This window comes from Silurus aristotelis (genome assembly GCF_946808225.1).
Source record: "Silurus aristotelis genome assembly, chromosome: 3".
NCBI classification, from domain to species: domain Eukaryota; kingdom Metazoa; phylum Chordata; class Actinopteri; order Siluriformes; family Siluridae; genus Silurus; species Silurus aristotelis.
Window position 1 is genome coordinate 3,727,995 of NC_139576.1, and position 18,929 is coordinate 3,746,923.

At 43.2% G+C, this 18,929-nt stretch overlaps 3 protein-coding genes across 8 annotated transcripts; 1 reads left to right on the plus strand and 2 right to left on the minus strand.

Moving 5' to 3' along the window:
* Positions 1-14: 14 nt before the first annotated feature.
* Positions 15-4,744, minus strand: osgepl1 (O-sialoglycoprotein endopeptidase-like 1). 4 transcript variants are annotated; one of them, XR_014532661.1, is made up of 7 exons: positions 3,520-3,929; positions 1,566-1,953; positions 1,286-1,490; positions 774-887; positions 582-712; positions 244-315; positions 15-164 (listed from the first exon to the last, which is right to left on the minus strand). XR_014532661.1 is itself a non-coding variant. In XM_083536305.1 (7 exons), the coding sequence occupies exons 2-7, from the start codon at positions 1,968-1,970 to the stop codon at positions 86-88; spliced, it is 1,041 nt and encodes a 346-aa protein (XP_083392431.1). In that variant the 5' UTR covers positions 1,971-2,553; positions 2,594-4,744; the 3' UTR covers positions 15-85. The 4 variants fall into 4 exon arrangements, 3 of the variants coding, with proteins under 3 accessions (XP_083392431.1, XP_083392429.1, XP_083392430.1); XM_083536305.1 differs by having other exon boundaries at positions 774-922; positions 1,566-2,553; positions 2,594-4,744; XM_083536303.1 differs by having other exon boundaries at positions 774-922.
* On the plus strand, positions 4,503-7,906 carry adat3 (adenosine deaminase tRNA specific 3; the record flags this gene model as incomplete). Its single annotated transcript, XM_083536317.1, has 2 exons — positions 4,503-5,886; positions 6,557-7,906. One exon carries the CDS (start codon positions 4,503-4,505, stop codon positions 5,526-5,528), a length of 1,026 nt encoding a protein of 341 aa, XP_083392443.1. The 3' UTR covers positions 5,529-5,886; positions 6,557-7,906.
* ormdl1 (ORMDL sphingolipid biosynthesis regulator 1) lies at positions 7,434-18,681 on the minus strand. Of its 3 annotated transcripts, none has more exons than XM_083536328.1 (4): positions 18,550-18,681; positions 12,127-12,306; positions 8,718-8,869; positions 7,434-8,275 (listed from the first exon to the last, which is right to left on the minus strand). In XM_083536328.1, exons 2-4 carry the CDS (start codon positions 12,298-12,300, stop codon positions 8,140-8,142), a joined length of 462 nt encoding a protein of 153 aa, XP_083392454.1. In that variant the 5' UTR covers positions 12,301-12,306; positions 18,550-18,681; the 3' UTR covers positions 7,434-8,139. The 3 variants fall into 3 exon arrangements, with proteins under 3 accessions (XP_083392454.1, XP_083392453.1, XP_083392455.1); XM_083536327.1 differs by having other exon boundaries at positions 18,388-18,678; XM_083536329.1 differs by having other exon boundaries at positions 12,127-12,301; positions 18,546-18,672.
* Between the last annotated feature and the right edge of the window lie 248 nt (positions 18,682-18,929).

Sequence of the window (18,929 nt, forward strand, 5' to 3'; positions counted from 1 at the left end):
TACCCAAAGACATATTTGAGCACATATATCCATTTTATTATTTTCAAACCCTTTCATTACATTATTCAATACGATATTTATCAATTTATCTTTTAAGTTTTAACACCGGAAGCTTGATGGAAGCATCTCTGACGTCTGTAGAGATATCTCTGCCCAGTGGAGCTCTGCCAGGAAACCATACGGATGAGTGAATAAAAATACGCTGCATATGAATAGAATGATAATAATGTTACCTGGACTCACTTTGGCTCATAGGTGACCTCCTGAGTGTGGGACACGATCCCTTTACCCTCCCTCAGTCTCTCCACACCGTTCCTGAAGACAGCAGCACAGGATTTAAGGTGCCGTTTGTCGTTTTTTATGAGTTCCTGGAGCGTTTTTATTCCTTTTATACCACATCGACTTGTGGTTATGGGTTAATATTGATTAAAGAACAATGAAAAGAACTTCCTGAGGTTTTTCCCCATTTAAAGTCGGAGATCAGAAGTTTTTCATGGAAAGGCGTCTGAATTTCTTTCAGTGCACTAATCTAAGAATGTTACATATGGCTGCTTTAAAGCGATACGATTCAGAAGCTTTACCATGCGATCATCACGCCGTTATCGGTACAGAATTCAGCCGGAGGACAGAGCAACCGCAATCCCGTGGCGTCGGTGACGATCCTCAGCGTCTCTCGTATGTATTCGTTGCTTGCTACTCCTCCAGATACGACCTGCAGAAAGAGCGAGAGTCGGAGTGGATTTAAAAAGCAGAATGCAGTGCGGTGAACTTACCAGAGTCGGGTTGTTCTGTGGTAAAAGGTCTCGGGTTTTGCAGAATAAAATGGCCCTGTAGGTGCGCTTGGCAATGTGCGATGCGACGGTGTGCTGCGCCGCTGCAGCGATGTCCTGCACACAGGATAATAACTGACCCGACTCAACACCTGCCAGGAAACATCCATTATAAATCAGGATTAAACCCACTCTGTGCTCTGACCCAGGGCTGGCTGATATGACACCAAATATCATATCGCGATACTTTTCTACGATATTGCGTTCAAACTAAATATTAGTAAAATAGGCAAATGGTAGTTTCCTTCAACACCTATTAAGTAAACCAACCCAGTCAAAGGCATCTGTTTTGGTACCATATAATTATCTAATGGTTAAAAATAAAAAAAAACATCACCGTACCAACGATAACTAAATAAAGTGTATCGCCAAATAATGTATCACGAGATCTGCGTTATAACGATACATCGCTCCACCCTTACAAATCCTAACTAATTTGTAAATAAATGATTTACCCTCCTGCTTTTCTTTCTTGTGGATCGCCATGGTCACTTGGTTGCGAACGCCGGCGAAGGAGAAGTTGCAGTCGTAGTTCTGCCCCATCGGCGGTTTAAACCGGAACTGCAGCCGGTCTCCTTCTTTCGCCAGCAGCTCGATGGCTTGTCCACCGCTTAAACCACGACATCTCGGGTGCCTGACGAGAGACAGACGTCTCGCCACCTGTATGATCAGAGCGCGATTCGTTAACAATGGCTCACACCACCAGTATCCCGAGTGGTTTGGTATCTCCTCTACCTTGTCCAGAGTGTCTCCTGGAGCCTCATCCAGCGTTCGTCCTAACAGTAAGAAATCATCGACGCCTCTCGCCAGCGCCAGAAGAGAATGACCTCCAGACACGAGCAGCACCAGGAATGGGAACTCGACGTTCTGGAGCATCCTGATGGTCAGAGCGTGGGCCTCCATGTGATGGATAGGGATGAAAGGTTTCTTGTGTTGTCTTACGAAGCTCAGGCTGAAGCGCAAGCCCACACCGAGGCTCAGAGCCAGACCCGGTTTGACCGTCGTGGCCACGGCATCAAGTTCTCTTGGCGTGACGCCGCTCCTGTCCAATGCCTCCTGTACCACTCGGCTGATGTTCTCTTCGTGGAGACGCTGGGCGACGGGCGGGACTATACCTCCTGTTCTGTCGGAGAAAAACATCAACACTTAGTATATCCATCAAGAAAAATGCTTAAAAGCACCATCCGGGTTTGAAACATCACATAAGACTCGATTCCAGAGGTCTACTGAGAACATCAGAACAACACTGGATTTTCGTTCTGTGTCTAGAACAATTGCTTTTATCCAGAGTTGAGTTCATTTATCACCAAGATCTTGTATTATTGATGGACTCCCACCACTACATAAAGTCTTCCCCAGCACATCCCAAAGATTCTCAATTTGGTCAAGGTCGGAACTCTTGAGTGAAAATTATCTCTCATGCTCTTCAAACCACTTTTTTTTGCAATGTGACCTGGATGAATCCTAGAATTGTCATGAAGAAAATCCATTGATGGAAAAACCTGGTCATTCAGGTAGTCAGACCTGACTAACTGAAGCGTCCGCAGATCATAACATTTCCCCCACAGGATTGTACGGTTGGCACTAGGCATCAAAATATCCAGCTCTCTATTTACCCTAATGCTCCTCTGGCTCTGGACAGGACCTTCTTTTCAATCTTCATGATCAATAGCAAACTGAATTCTTTAATCTTTGTGCCTCACAGTCGGTGGGTTTCTTTAGTCTATACATCTGTTCATTCCCAATACTTTAAGTTTCAGTACAAATGTTCTTACTTTCAATATTAAACACACCCCTGAGCTCTAATTTTTTTTTTTTTTTATGATTTGATTTCATCATTGTTGATATCTCTGACCTCATTTTTCCTGGAAGATGATGGGTCACCACTATCCTTCCAGGTTTTAATAATTCCCTGGATAGTTCTTAACCCCAAATTTAACCATTTCAGCAATCTCTGAATCTCCTTTGTTGTTTTTTTATGCTTGATGCTGACCAAAAACCCTTCTGAAACATCTCCAGGACCACAGGATTTATCAAAATGGGGAGATGAACCGAGAAGCTCCTCAATGTATCGGTCAGGGTTTAATCGCCCATACACCGATCAGGCATAAAATTATGACCACCTGCCTAATATTGTGTTGGAGTTGAGGACTAAGAGCATAACCTTCTTCAGCAGTTTGAGCTACAGGAGCTCCTATGTTGGATCGGAACCACACGGACCAGCCTTAACTCCTCACGTGCATCAATGATCCTCGGTCGCCCACGACCCTGTCGTTGGTTCTCCCCTGTTCCTTACTTGGAGCACATTTGATAGATACTGACCACTGCAGATCAGGAACATCTCACAAGAGCTGCAATTTTTAGATGCTCTGATCCAGACAGAAAGCCAGGATGAAGAGATAATCAGTGTTCTTCACTTCACAGATCATAATGTTCTGGCTGACCGGTGTGTTCATCACTGTAATATTATTCGGGTAGAAGGCTCTGAGCTCATGCACAGGAGAGGAGATGTTTATTCAAGATCTATATAAGGATTCGTGTGAATGGAAAAAGGTAGAGGATCAGGAATGGGGATACGGATTGACATGGCATTAGAGAAGATCTGGAGTGATTTGTGTGCAATATCTTAATACAAAAACATCTTGGCATGGACTTGGTGTCAGTGTGGAGAGAAATGAATGTTGGTTACTTCAAGTGAACTTCCTTCTGAGAGTATAAAGCTTCTCCAAGGATGGTCCCAGTCTCATCCAGGACAGCAGCTCCGGTCTCATCACAACTCGTCTCGATGCCTAACACCACCCTGGATCTGACCTGAGAAGCTTCTCTGGATGTTTTAAACCCGATGAAGACACACTGCACCAGCCTACACGCCCCTATCCGTGCATACATACTGCACGTGTTCTCGTATTACCAAGAAACTACACCACGAGTTTATGCTGAGTGATCAAAATTAATTCCACGCATCATTCTTCTGTCGCGTACCAACGTCCTTTCAACCACAAGCGCCAAATTCACGTCACACACTCAACGCAAACGTTCGCTCTGTTTCGCGTTCACGTTGCCTTTCCGCTTTTCCCACTCGTTTTCGTGTTCATTCCGCGTCTTCGTCTGCGATTGGCTGAAAGACCTATATTTTATCGCAAGTAACCAATCAACAAACAGAATACGATCTGATTATCCAATCATAACAAAGGAGGCGGGCTCTGTCGCAATGCGAGTGGGAGGAACAAAGTAGCTCCGACACTGAAAGTAGCTCCGGTGGGCAACAAGTTGTTCCGCTTATTACAGTCATTTTTATTTATCATTGCAGTTCATGTCATTTACATATGCATATAAAATAAGATAAATACAATTAATACAAAAATATAGAGAAAATTATTATTTCTAAAACCACGCCATTTATTTATTTATTTATTTATTTATTTATTTATAAAAAAAAAAAATGCGGAACCTTGATGCGCCGCATTTGTTTCCAGGGTGTAAAATGCCGACAGGACACCTCGCATTGCATGGCTGTAAGAATTCCTTTTTTTTTTTTTTTAATAATCTGGGCTGTTTTTATGTTATTTTATTATTAATGTTCAACCTGGCGAGGTATTTAATAGTTTACATTTAAGTATAAACGGAAAATAATGTGTCTTTCATGTGAAGTAAAGATATAAAGATATAAAAATGGAGCCAGAGAGTAAAAAGAGAAAAGGCATGGAGTATGATCCAGACTCTTGGCAAGTCCTTCCGGTCCTTTCAGACGAAATGTCTGATGATGTGGAATTTCTGGACGCTTTCGCCGCCCCAATCACAGATAAACGCCAAACCTCACGTCTTGTCAAAGATCTTTCTGCGGTCCACCCTTTATCAGATCTCCAGCATATCAGACGAGTGAGACCTTGCAAGGACAAGAGCAGTCCTCACCCGTTAGAAGTGATCGTGTGCCTCGTGAGCGACGTCCCTCATATCAAAGGGCGTCCGGCATCCCTGAGGGATCTTCTGAGCTCTGACGGGTTTAACCTTGAAGGCTTGGGAGAACCTTTCCCGGTCCGGATCGCGGCCCGAGCTCCTTTAACCAGGCCGCAGTTTGAGCGGGCGAGCCTTCACTGGCCGACGTCCTTCCACGAGGACAAGCGGATAACGCTCGGCTTGAAGGGAGAACTCTTCACGTCCAGGCAGAAAACCAAAATCCATGAATACATGACGTTAGCCGTGGAGGCGGCGAAATCCGGGCGAGAGGAAGGAATGGATGCGGTGGGCGGCGTGATCGTCGACCCGAAATCGGGACGGATCGTCGCTGTGGGTCACGACCTGACCCGAGATCATCCTCTTCACCATGCAGTGATGGTCTGCATCGACCTCGTGGCCTGGGCACAGGGAGGAGGTGTGTATGGGTACGAGAAACACCCCGCGTGTACATACGCCGCCATGGACCACCAGGTCCAGACAGGAGCCTCGGGGTCTGAGGAAAACGCCCAGCCGTACATCTGCACCGGGTACGAGCTGTACGTCACCCGTGAACCGTGTGTGATGTGCGCCATGGCTCTTGTCCACTCCAGGATCGGCAGAGTGTTCTACGGAGCGCCTTCTCCTGACGGCGCTTTGGGCACCAAGTTGAAAATCCACTGCCAGAAAGGACTGAATCACCATTTCGACGTTTATCAAGGAGTCAGGAGGCGGAGCTGCGAGGAACTGGTCCGGTTGACGTGACTGCTGTTTTTATTATACCGCCTTTCTTACTTTTTTTTTATCGCAAATATTATTAAAGATATTTCATTTATACGATTTGGTCCACCCTTTTTTCTTTAACACTCAAATCTAAGATTTCCTTTTGAACATCTCCATTACAAATTTAGTCTCCATTCACCCTCATAATGTCCCTCAGCCTTCTGGGAAAGTGTTCTTCAAGATTTTGTGGAGATTTTCTACTTATTTAGCCACAAGGGCGTTATTAGGTAAAGCGAGGTGAGGAGATCCGAAGGTGATGAATAGGTTTATCGCAAGAGATCTTCCACGTCTTCCAACCCGTGAGAAGACGACCTTCGGGTGCATCGTCATGCTGGAACAGGTTTGGATCTTCTATTTCACGTTTCCTGCTTCCACATCCAAAGACGTCCCACACAATTGTGTGTCTCCTACTTTGTGGGTAAGAACCACATACGGCTGGAAAGGTCGGGTGATATATTGTAATATGTAATGTTGTAATATATTGTAATCGTGTATAGCAGGAAGCTCTGCTAACGCACGGAAGAACAACGAAGAAGAGAAGCCACCGCTCGACTGAGTAGCATGTTGCCATGGTAACGCTGAGGCTGCCAGCTGTGTGGTAACGGAGTTCGATCATAATCCGCATAATTGATGTAGATATCATTATTATTAGTCGAAGATTTGAGTCTGATCCAACTTCCAATCTCAGGGTTTATATATGGGTGGTGCTCAATACCTGAATTTACACAGAACTACCGGTTTTCTCCCAATAAGTTAACATACATCCCATAATGATCAAGCTGTAAATAAAACATCGGTGGCTGTTGCGCTGGACTTGCGCTCGCACACGCAGTTTAGCCGATTGCATTAGCTGACATGCGAAACGCAAATTATTTATTTTTCTTCAATTTATTGATCCAAAATGTTTTAATAAATTTTCTTCTATATCTTTATGTTTGGTACATCGTGGCTTTAAAATGTTACGAGGAATCTCCCCCCAATACCTGGTGTCATCGCCTGACGTGAAACAGAGACGGCTGTGTAGGAGCTAGTGACCGGGTGAGGAACAGCCGAAATCTGTTACTAAGGGTGTGGAAGACAATTTTATGTCTCAGGTGAAACACCAGGACAAGTCTGAACACAAGGACTGGACTGAGGAGTCAAAATCTGAAATATTTGTAGGGGCAATAACGAGTGTCTGTAGCCAACAGTGAAGAATGACGAAGGTTTCCTGCAGGTTCATGGCTGCATTTCTGCAAATGGAGTTGGAGATTTGGTCAGGATACCTAAGGATCATGCAGTACCATCAAGGAGAATCTGACAGTCATTCTATTAAGAACCATCTTCAGCATGGAGAAGAACAAGGGGTCCTGGAAGTGATGATGTGTCCCGCTCTCAACATCATCGAGTCAGAAAGATCTGAGGAGCCTACATCCGCAAGAGATCTTTGGTTAGTCTTTCCAGCATTGTTTTCCCACCTGCCGAAAACTTTTCCACAGAACCACTTTCTCCTTTTGTGTTTAATTTTTTCCATCATTGAACATTTTGGATTTCTTCAGTGTTAAACGACCCAGAATATGTTTTATATTTTAGATGGTCTAAAGAAGCCCCATTGGCATTTGAACTTACAACCTTGAGATCCAAAGTCCAATGCCTTAACAGCTAAAACTCTCTGTTGGACCTAAGAGTGAAGGAAAAGCAGCCAACAAGCACTCAACACCACTGGGAAATGTAGCTACTTTGAAAAATATAAAACACATATTGTGGGTTTAATAATAGTTTCACAGTTTAGTTTTATTCAGGATTCGTGTTGAACATAATAAAAATAAAGAGAAGGAGAACGAGAACAAGGTGTCCAGACTTTTGATTGGTACTGAATTGGAGACGCAGACAAAAAAACGGAGAGACTGCGAGAGCACAAATAAGCCTTTATTACACACAGGGTTTGTTTGAGCTCCAGTAATACCATGAATAAACAGAGACGCTGGGAGGAAAACAAAAAAGAAAAGAAACCCAAGCTGCTCTGCTCATTAAGAGATTCACAGTTACGTCCTAATAAACGAGTACACTGACTGGAATGAGCACATAAACATCATCACACTCGCATCAGTAAACACTAAAAACCTCGGCTCACACGCTGCTTTAGCATCCTGATGGAGGAGCTACTGAAATACTCTAACCAAAGGAGAAAAAAATATGATCATGCACGTCTTTATAAAGACTTGAGACGTGGGGGGAGGGGGTTGTTTGGGGTTTAAAAAGCCTCGGATTTAGTGCACACCCACAAACAAAAACCAGCAAACGAACACACACACACACCACCTCAAATGTGAAACCCGGGCCAGCCCAGATCCATGAGGGAGCTGAAAGAAAAACGGGGGGACAAACAGAAAAAGAAAAAAGAAATTAAATATTTAAATTAATGCTTGAGGCGTCGTCACATGTCCCCTCCCCCACACCAAACCACTCCGGGGTACCTCGAGGTGCGTGTGGGCGAAAGACAGACACTAAATTACACTCTGTACAAAACTGCAAAGTGCCTCCTGGAGCTGAGAGAGAGAGAGAGAGAGAGAGAGAGAGAGAGAGAGAGAGGCATTCTTTCCATCCTGGCCGGTTAATACTTGTTGATGCCGAAGAGTCGGACGCCGTGGAGCTGCGGCAATTTGGGGATGAGGACGCTCAGCAGCGACGCCGTGTTGATCACAAAATGAGCCGTGTCGTATTTCGTGTAGAAGCTCGTCAGGAAATATCTGAGGGGACGAAACGCAAAAGTATTAGGACACCTGTACTTTCCTGCCACATGTGGTTCTTCTTCAAACCGGTTACTACGAAGTTGTACAGGACGTCTTTAAGTGAGGCAGAATAAAATAATATCCATAAAGTTATGGGTTGGAAGATCTCCAGTTATAGAGCTTCAACCCTAATGAACATCTGTGGGACTGCACCCCAGACCTCCTCACCTCCATCAGTACCTGACTTTACTAACATGGACTTTACTGGAACATCTTCCCAGAAGTTATTAGATCAGCGTAGACTAAATGTGGAATAAGACTTTATACTTTATAATGTATTTTATGATTTAATAATTATTATTGATTTACGAGAGAAATAGTAAACCTACATACATATTATGATTTGATTCTCACACACACACACACACACACACACACACACACACACACAAATACGTACAAAATGATGGGTGAAATGGTGAAGAACTTTCTGGAAGATGTGAACTGCACGCCGTAGTCCAGCTGTTCCCAGTGTGTGAGGAGTCTGGCTTTGCCCTGGTCTGGAGTCTCGAACGGTGTTCCTTTAACCGCGTGCATGAACACGTACATTCCCTACAGGAGATCAGAAACATTGTACATCACATACACACACACACACACTCCCTACAGGAGATCAGAAACACTGTACATTACATATATACACACACACACACACACACACACACACACACACACACACACACACACTCCCTACAGGAGATCAGAAACACTGTACATTACATATACACACACACACACACACACACACACACACACACACACACACACACACACACACACACACACACACACACACACACACACACTCCCTACAGGAGATCAGAAACACTGTACATCACACACACGCACACACACACACTCCCTACAGGAGATCAGAAACATTGTACATCACATACACACACACACACTCCCTAAAGGAGATCAGAAACACTGTACATTACATATATACACACACACACACACACACACACCCTACAGGAGATCAGAAACACTGTACATTACATATATACACACACACACACACACACACACACACACACACACACACACACACCCTACAGGAGATCAGAAACACTGTACATTACATATACACACACACACACACACACACACACACACACACACACACACACACACACACACACACACCCTACAGGAGATCAGAAACACTGTACATTACATATATACACACACACACACACACACACACACACACACACACACTCCCTGGAGGAGATCAGCAACACTGTACATCACACACACACGCACTCCCTACAGGGGATCAGAAACACTGTACATCACACACAGAAACACACACACACACCCCCTACAGGAGATCAGAAACACTGTACATTACATACACACACACACACACACACACACACACACACACACACACCCTACAGGAGATCAGCAACACTGTACATCACACACACAGGCACTCCCTACAGGAGATCAGAAACACTGTACATCACACACACACTACAGGAGATCAGAAACACTGTACATCACACACACACTCCCCTTACAGAAGATCAGAAACACTGTACATCACACACAGAAACACAAACAGAAACACACACACTCCCTACAGTACATCAGAAACACTGTACATCACACACACACACACACATACACACACACACACACACACACACCCTACAGGAGATCAGCAACACTGTACATCACACACACACACTCCCCTTACAGGAGATCAGAAACACTGTACAACCCACACACACACACTACAGGAGATCAGAAACACTGTACATTACACACACACACACACACACACACACACACACACACACACACACACACACACACACACACACACACACACCCTACAGGAGATCAGCAACACTGTACATCACACACACACACACACACTACAGGAGATCAGAAACACTGTACATTACACACACACACACACACACACACACACACACACACACACACACACACACACACACATACACACCCTACAGGAGATCAGCAACACTGTACATCACACACACACACTCCCTACAGGAGATCAGAAACACTGAACATCACACACACACACCCACACACACTATACGGGAGATCAGAAACACTGTACATCACACACACACACTCTACTTACAGGAGATCAGAAACACTGTACATCACACACAGAAACACACACACACACTCCCTACAGGAGATCAGAAACACTGTACATCACACACACACACACACACACACACTCCCTACAGGAGATCAGAAACACTGTACATCACACACTCACACTCCCCTTACAGGAGATCAGAAACACTATACATCACACACCGAAACACACACACACACACACACAAACACACACACACACACACACACACACACACACACACACACACACACACACACACACACACCCTACAGGAGATCAGAAACACTGTACATCACACACAGAAACACTGTACAACACACACACACACACACACACTCCTCCTTCTGTAGGGAGTGTGTGTGTGTGTGTGTGTGTGTGTGTGTGTGTGTATGTGTGTGTTATGTACAGTGTTAAGAATGTCCTGTAGGGGGACACACACACACACACACACACACACACACACACACACACCCTACAGGGGATCAGAAACACTGTACATCACACACACACACACACACACACACACACACACACACACACACACACACACACACACACACACAGAGAGATTTAAAAAGGGAGATGGGTGTGCAATGGGGAGAGAGATGGAAAGAGAGCTGAAGAGAGAGATAAAAAAAGATGGAGAGAGAGTTGGGGAGAGATAAAGAGAGCAATGGGGGGGTGATGGAGAGAGATGGGGGAGAGAGAGATAGAGGTGTGATGGAGAAAGAAATAGGGGTTTGATGGAGAGAGAGATGGGGGAGAGAGATGGGGTGTGATGGAGAGAGATGGGGAGAGAGATGGGGGTGTGATGGAGAGAGATGGGTGTGATGGAGAGAGATGGGGAGAGAGAAAGATGGAGAAAGATGGGGTGTGATGGTGGAGAGAGATAAAGGAGAGAGAGAGATGGGGAGAGAGAGATGGGGGTGTGATGGTGGAGAGAGATAAAGAGAGTGTTGGGGGGGGAGAGAGAGAGAGAGAGATATAGAGTGATAAAGTGGTGTGATGGAGAGAGATTGGGGGAGAGAGGGAGAGAGAGAGAGATGGTGTGATGGTGGAAAGAGATAAAAAGAGAGATGGGGGAGAGAGAGAAATGGGGGTGTGATGGTAGAGAGATAAAGAGAGAGATGGGGAGAGAAAGATGGGGGTGTGATGGTAGAGAGAGAGAGAGAGAGAGAGAGAGAGAGAGAGAGAGAGAGAGAGAGATGGGGGTGTGATGGTATAGAGAGAGAGAGAGAGAGAGAGAGATGGGGGTGTGATGGTAGAGAGAGAGAGAGAGAGATAGGGGAGTGTGATGGTAAAGAGAGAGAGAGAGATAGGGGAGTGATGGAGAGAGAGAGGGAGAGAGAGAGAGAGAGAGAGAGATAGGGGTGTGATGGTAGAGAGAGAAAGAGAGAGATGGGGGTGTGATGGTATAGAGAAAGAGAGAGCGAGAGAGAGAGGGGTGTGTGATGGTAAAGAGAGAAAGAGAGAGAGGGGTGTGTGATGGTAAAGAGAGAGAGAGAGAGAGAGAGAGAGAGAGAGAGAGAGAAAGAGAGAGAGAAAGAGATGGGTGTGCGATGGTAGAGATCAGAAAGGCATCGTATAATCGTTTATCATGATATCCAGATCATACTGATTTATCGGCCCGGTCATATCGAGCATGCAGTGTTATTTGTGTAACAGACTGAAGACTCACCAAGTTGTGAATGACGTTGGTGAGAGTCCAGACAACTGGAACGCTGAAAAACGGAATGCTTAAGAGCACGACGTGAAGCATTCCTACACCCAGCGCGTACGTCAGCCAAATCCCCCGGCTGTTCATGACCCGAGTGTTGGGGTTCCCCTCGCTGTGGGCCACGCCGACGTTCATCCTGACCTGAGTGACGGGACCAAGAATTAATCACACACCGACTAAACATGGAGTCGCGAGAGCATCGTTACTCTACACTGTGAACTACATCATCACACGCCTTCCGTTCTTTTTCTATAACTGAAGTCCAGAGTATTAGCATATTGCCGATTCTACTTTCAGCTCCACATTGGGGGAATTTCTGTAGGGTTCAAGGCAGGGGACTAAGATTTTGTGGTCAGTAAACCATTGTGGTGTTGGTTTCGATGGAAAAATCCAACCACAGCCCATTTGAAGCTTTCTGAGACTCGGTCACGTAAGTAATCGTCTGAGAGACTCAAAAACCAGTGAGTGGCTCACATCTCAAGCTGAGACGCTTCAGATAATAATAACAACATAAGTAAGTGAACATTAATGAGCATTAATGCGATTAACATTCACAGTATTTCTCCAGACTTCCTTATCAAAAAAGAGTGCCTGGAGGCTTCCATGGTTTTTGAGAGACACAATATTAATTTTGTTTATTTTAGGACTTTGATTAAGCAAATCTATAAAATGTCCAGAAGTTCCACTTTATTTCCAAAGAAAAATACGTCCTTAGCATGAAGAACAGCTTCACACAATCCGTACAGTTCATGTCTTCAAAGGTTCAGCAGAAATACTTTGCTGTGCTTGTAAAACCTGCTAAAGATGATCTTCACTAGTTGGAGATTTTCTTGTTCATCCCAATGCAGTTTAATAGGATTTCGGTGCGGTGACTGGGCAGGTCGTTCCATGAGAGATATCACTCCAGACGTCTGTCTACTCTCTAAATAACACTTACAGAACTCAGACGTACGCTTCAGCTCGTCGTCTTGTTGTAAGGTGAAGTCTGTTCCAATGAGGCGTGGTCCAGACGGAACTGCATGGTGTTACAGTATGGAATGGTTGCCATGTTGGTTCCTTTTACTCTCTGGAATAAATCTCCAACCTTCCCTGCTCCAAAACAACCCTCAATGTGTGAGTGTGGGGGTGAGGGGCGTCTGATCACATCTCTCCCGTTATACCTCTTACACAAATTCTACTGTTAGAGACAAATGTCCCACTTGGACCCCACAGAACTTTCTTCCACTCATTCACAGTCACATTCATGCCTTTTACTGAGAAGGAAATAGTAAACAAAACCCTAGAAGAATTGACAGGCTCTATATATATATATATATACAGTGAGGAAAATAAGTATTTGAACACCCTGCTACTTTGCAAGTTCTCCCACTTAGAAATCATGGAGGGGTCTGAAATGTCATCGTAGGTGCATGTCCACTTTGAGAGACATAATCTAAAAAAATAATCCAGAAATCACAATGTATGATTTTTTTTTTAACTATTTATTTGTATGATACAGCTGCAAATAAGTATTTGAACACCTGAGAAAGTCAATGTTAATATTTGGTACAGTAGCCTTTGTTTGCAATTACAGAGGTCAAACGTTTCCTGTAGTTTTTCACCAGGTTTGCACACACTGCAGGAGGGATTTTGGCCCACTCCTCCACACAGATCTTCTCTAGATCAGTCAGGTTTCTGGCCTGTCGCTTAGAAACACGGAGTTTGAGCTCCCTCCAAAGATTCTCTATTGGGTTTAGGTCTGGAGACTGGCTAGGCCACGCCAGAACCTTGATATGCTTCTTACAGAGCCACTCCTTGGTTATCCTGGCTGTGTGCTTCGGGTCATTGTCATGTTGGAAGACCCAGCCTCGACCCATCTTTAATGCTCTAACTGAGGGAAGGAGGTTGTTCCCCAAAATCTCGCAATACATGGCCCCAGTCATCCTCTCCTTAATACAGTGCAGTCTCCCTGTCCCATGTTCAGAAAAACACCCCCAAAGCATGATGCTACCACCCCCATGCTTCACAGTAGGGATGATGTTCTTGGGATGGTACTCATCATTCTTCTTCCTCCAAACACGTTTAGTGGAATTATGACCCAAAAGTTCTATTTTGGTCTCATCTGACCAAATTACTTTCTCCCATGACTCTTCTGGATCATCCAAATGGTCATTGGCAAACTTAAGACGTGCCTGGACATGTGCTGGTTTAAGCAGGGGAACCTTCCGTGCCATGCATGATTTCAAACCATGACGTCTTAGTGTATTACCAACAGTAACCTTGAAACGGTGGTCCCAGCTCTTTTCAGGTCATTGACCAGCTCCTCCCGTGTAATTCTGGGCTGATTTCTCACCTTCCTTAGGATCATTGAGACCCCACGAGGTGAGATCTTGCATGGAGCCCCAGTCCGAGGGAGATTGACAGTCATGTTTAGCTTCTTCCATTTTCTAATGATTGCTCCAACAGTGGACTTTTTTTTCACCAAGCTGCTTGGCAATTTCCCCGTAGCCCTTTCCAGCCTTGTGGAGGTGTACAATTTTGTCTCTAGTGTCTTTGGACAGCTCTTTGGTCTTGGCCATGTTAGTAGTTGGATTCTTACTGATTGTATGGGGTGGACAGGTGTCTTTATGCAGCTAATGACCTCAAACAGGTGCATCTAATTTAGGATAATAAATGTAGTGGAGGTGGACATTTTAAAGGCAGACTAACAGGTCTTTGAGGGTCAGAATTCTAGCTGATATACAGGTGTTCAAATACTAATTTACAGCTGTATCATACAAATAAATAGTTAAAAAAAGCATACATTGTGATTTCTGAATTCTTTTTTCAGATTATGTCTCTCACAGTGGACATGCACCTACGATGACTATAATAGCAGGGTGTTCAAATACTTATTTTCCTCACTGTATAGAGATATATATCTCTTACTGTAGCCAGTGTGAATCCTGGATTGGGATTGGCTAGAAGGTGGTTTAGGGTCGGTTTAATCTTAATGAAGCGCTGCTTAAACACACCTGTGACCGAAGTAACATCCAGGTGAGAGACAGCTATTATACACACTTCCTACTGAGCTCCATGGAGGATGAGGAGTTTGATGGACTGGAGAAGAAATAATTTTAATGAGGAATAGACTTAGAAACAGCACCAGGAGTTAACTCCGACAGCTGGATTATTTGTAGACACATGGCAAGAACACACTCTTTTTAATACCCATTTATTAAAACACATGGAAATAAACAGTCTTCTGGCACTACTTTATCTCTGGGTTTGATTCGGGGCAGCAGAATTCTAGATTCAATATGGAAAAATGACGCGTTATCGTGATCCATTCAGTCAGTTTCGCTCTTCAATCATCAATGACAGCTTGAACTCTTCAATGCTGGGAAGTGACCATGGTATAAGGTGAAAATCCATGGCGAGGTACGAGACCTTACACCATTCTAATGCTTCACCTCGGGCCGTTCTTCACCTCCACATCGTGCACCAACATCTGGTCACACCTCACACTAAACCCTGGATCATTGCTTATATAAAGTAAAATAATCAGTTAATTAGGAAATGTTACAAATGATCCTGTTATGTAAGCGTTACTCACAACGACAATGCCTGCTGTAACGTAGCTACAGATGTGGACAAAAGGTTCTCCCATACATCTGCCACTCAAACACCACATGATTGTCATTTTGTGACATTTTTTATCTGGTCATTGAGAAACAATGCAAACTACGAACACATGACGCATATTAAGAGACATTCACAGACCAGACCAGACCCAGGAGCAAGAACAAGAGTCCTGCTGAGGGATTAGTTCTGATGAAGATGATAAAACACACACATGGGCACATTTTCCATTCCATTCTACATTAAAAGGTGTTACAGACAGTGGGGCCGAGCGATACCACAATACAACACTCAGACGGTTTGTTGGGATCATGATGATTCCTTCCCACTATATTTGCAAATCATGCACAACAAAACCAAAGCATTTCATTCTAAGTAATTATACCTGATCTTTAATTATAAATAATAAAATAAAATAAAACACAATAATCACAAAAATACATACATAATGAAGAGTGATATCATTTCCAGCATTCATATGAAAAAAAAAAAAAAAACAGAAAAAAAAGGAAAAAAAACAATGTATGAGACATTATTTCCCCTTCTCAAAGAAAAAAACAAGATTAAATGCTAAATTAAAAGCACTAGCATTAATATTTACATTTCAGGAAAAATATTTCATAGATTCTTGACCAAGACCTTATTCTTATTAGAATTTTAATAAAAAAAAAACCAAAACAAAAAAAACAAAACAAACACCAGATATCAGATCTCATCGTAACGCCCGACCCGGTGAAGAAATTAATTAAAACGTGTTTTAATTCTCTGGTGTTTAAGTCTGAACTACAACAGACGAGTGATGGCTTTCTTCCCTTAAACGCCTGGTGGTTAACCTGAAACCATGTAGATACCACCAACCACAGATCACCACCGTCCCGTAACCACCAACCACAGATCACCACCGTCCCGTAACCACCAACCACAGATCACCACCGTCCCGTAACCACAAACCACAGATCACCACCGTCCCGTAACCACCAACCACAGATCACCACCGTCCCGTAACCACCAACCACAGATCACCACCGTCCCTTAACCACCATTCGCAGATCACCACCGTCCCATAAACCACCAATCGAAGATTTCCACTGTCGGTAATCATAAATCACAGATCACCAGTTCTTTACCCCCAATCCCAGATCTCTACTATAACCCCCAATCGCAGATCACCACAATAAAACTAATTTACTTCTCTTCTCTCCCTCGTTTGTCATTTTATTCAATAAACAAGTGACCAAATATGCAAATGTAACTTATGACATCATCTGGGAACTCTGAGCACACGTTACATTTTTCCCCCTGATAAATACCTACCAGTCCCTGAAAGAAAACCTGATGGAGAGATCGACTTGTGTCATGAACCTGATCTCTTTAAACTTTAACGCTGCAGCAGACGATCTCTGTTTTGACCGACCCACTTCTGCTCACTCCAGGGTTATCAGAGTTTAGATGCAAAGTTCACAGTTTGTGTGTGTGTGTGTGTGTGTGTGTGTGTGTGTGTGTGTGTGTGTGTGTGTGTGTGTGAGAGAGAGAATGTGTGCTAGTGAGAGTGTATGTGCATGAGATACGAAAGAGATGTGTATAAGAGTGTGTGTAAAAGTGTGTGATTGTGAGTGTGTGTAAATGTGAGTATGTGTAAGAGTGTGTGAATGTGAGTGTGTGTACGAGTGTATGCAAGAGTGTGTGTGTTTTCAACCCATCACTGTTCCTCTTACATAACTCCCACAGCTGATAAGATGACACACACTGAGACGAGTTCTGCCACGTTTCGCTATTTTACTTTGCACACACACACACACACACACACACACACACACACACACACACACACACACACACACACACACACACACTTTCTCTCCTGAGCACATATTACATTATTATCATAACAAAACCCAATCATAATAAATACTTATTCCACATTAACCATCACTGCATAATTTTCTCTCTATTGAAAAAATGTTTTTAAAATATTTAGTAATTTTTTAATTCAGCTCAAATCTTCAGGAAAAACATTATTATTAATACTATTAATAAATATATTTAATTATAATATAATGCAGCACAATGCAGGCTGACTAGTCAAGTATATACACAGCAACAACATTATTGTTATTATCAATACGACTAATACTAATTTTATGGTTTACAACCTGATTTTAATCTCGTAAAAAATGTAATTAAATTCTTTATTAATTATGTTTTTCTTTTGAAAAACGGTCGCGCGACTCAATCTTTATCATTAGCAGCGAAATGGGTTAAAAAAAAAAAAAAAAAAAAAAAGGGAAATAAATGTATTTATTTATTGGTCACTTCAAAAAGCTTTAATTACGTATTTTAAGGCTTTTAAATGGAATTTAATTGTAATTAATTTTAATATATAATAAAGAAAAAAAAAACGCAAAACATCTTATGCTAGGTTGCTAAGTCGACAACTAGCTAATCTAAAAATGGGCTCGTTTTTAAACAAAATATATAATATAAAAATATATTGTATTGTTATGAATACATTTGTAATTAAATTAGATTAGTAATTAATACAAAAGTTAAAAAAAAATCTCTTTCAAAGACAAAAACAACACCGTTAGATGGGGCTGTGTCCCAAATCTCTCCCTCACTCACCCCCTATTCCGCTCCCTGCAGAGGGAGCGAGCTCGGTTTAGGACGCGGCCCGCGTATAAATAAATCCAGCGCACCACCAGTTGATCCACTTTTCGGCCGCGAACGCAAGTCGTTCATGCAAAAGACAGCATTTGTGCAAATAATTCCACGGAAATAACCTACCTTTTTCCCCCAAAATACAACTGTTTTTATATTTAAAAACCCAGCTCCCTGACACTGTTGCTCTAACACTCGGTCTCTCCGTCCGCCTGCCTTCGTACTGCTAAATAGCGCAAGGCTTTTAGCCCCGCCTCTCTACACTGCATCCTCCAATCACAGCCCCGAACGCTCGGTTAAGTAGGCGGGGATTGTTACAAAATGTCTATAAAACATGATAAAAACTTAATAAAATAAAAAAATATATATATATATGATCTCTACCACGTTTTCATTAGTTTTTTACAATTTAATTATTTTTCTTTTTCGACCTCGGATTCAATCCTGAGTTTTGATTGGTCTATCAACCGACCCTTACGATGATTGATTACTTAAAAATCCAATCA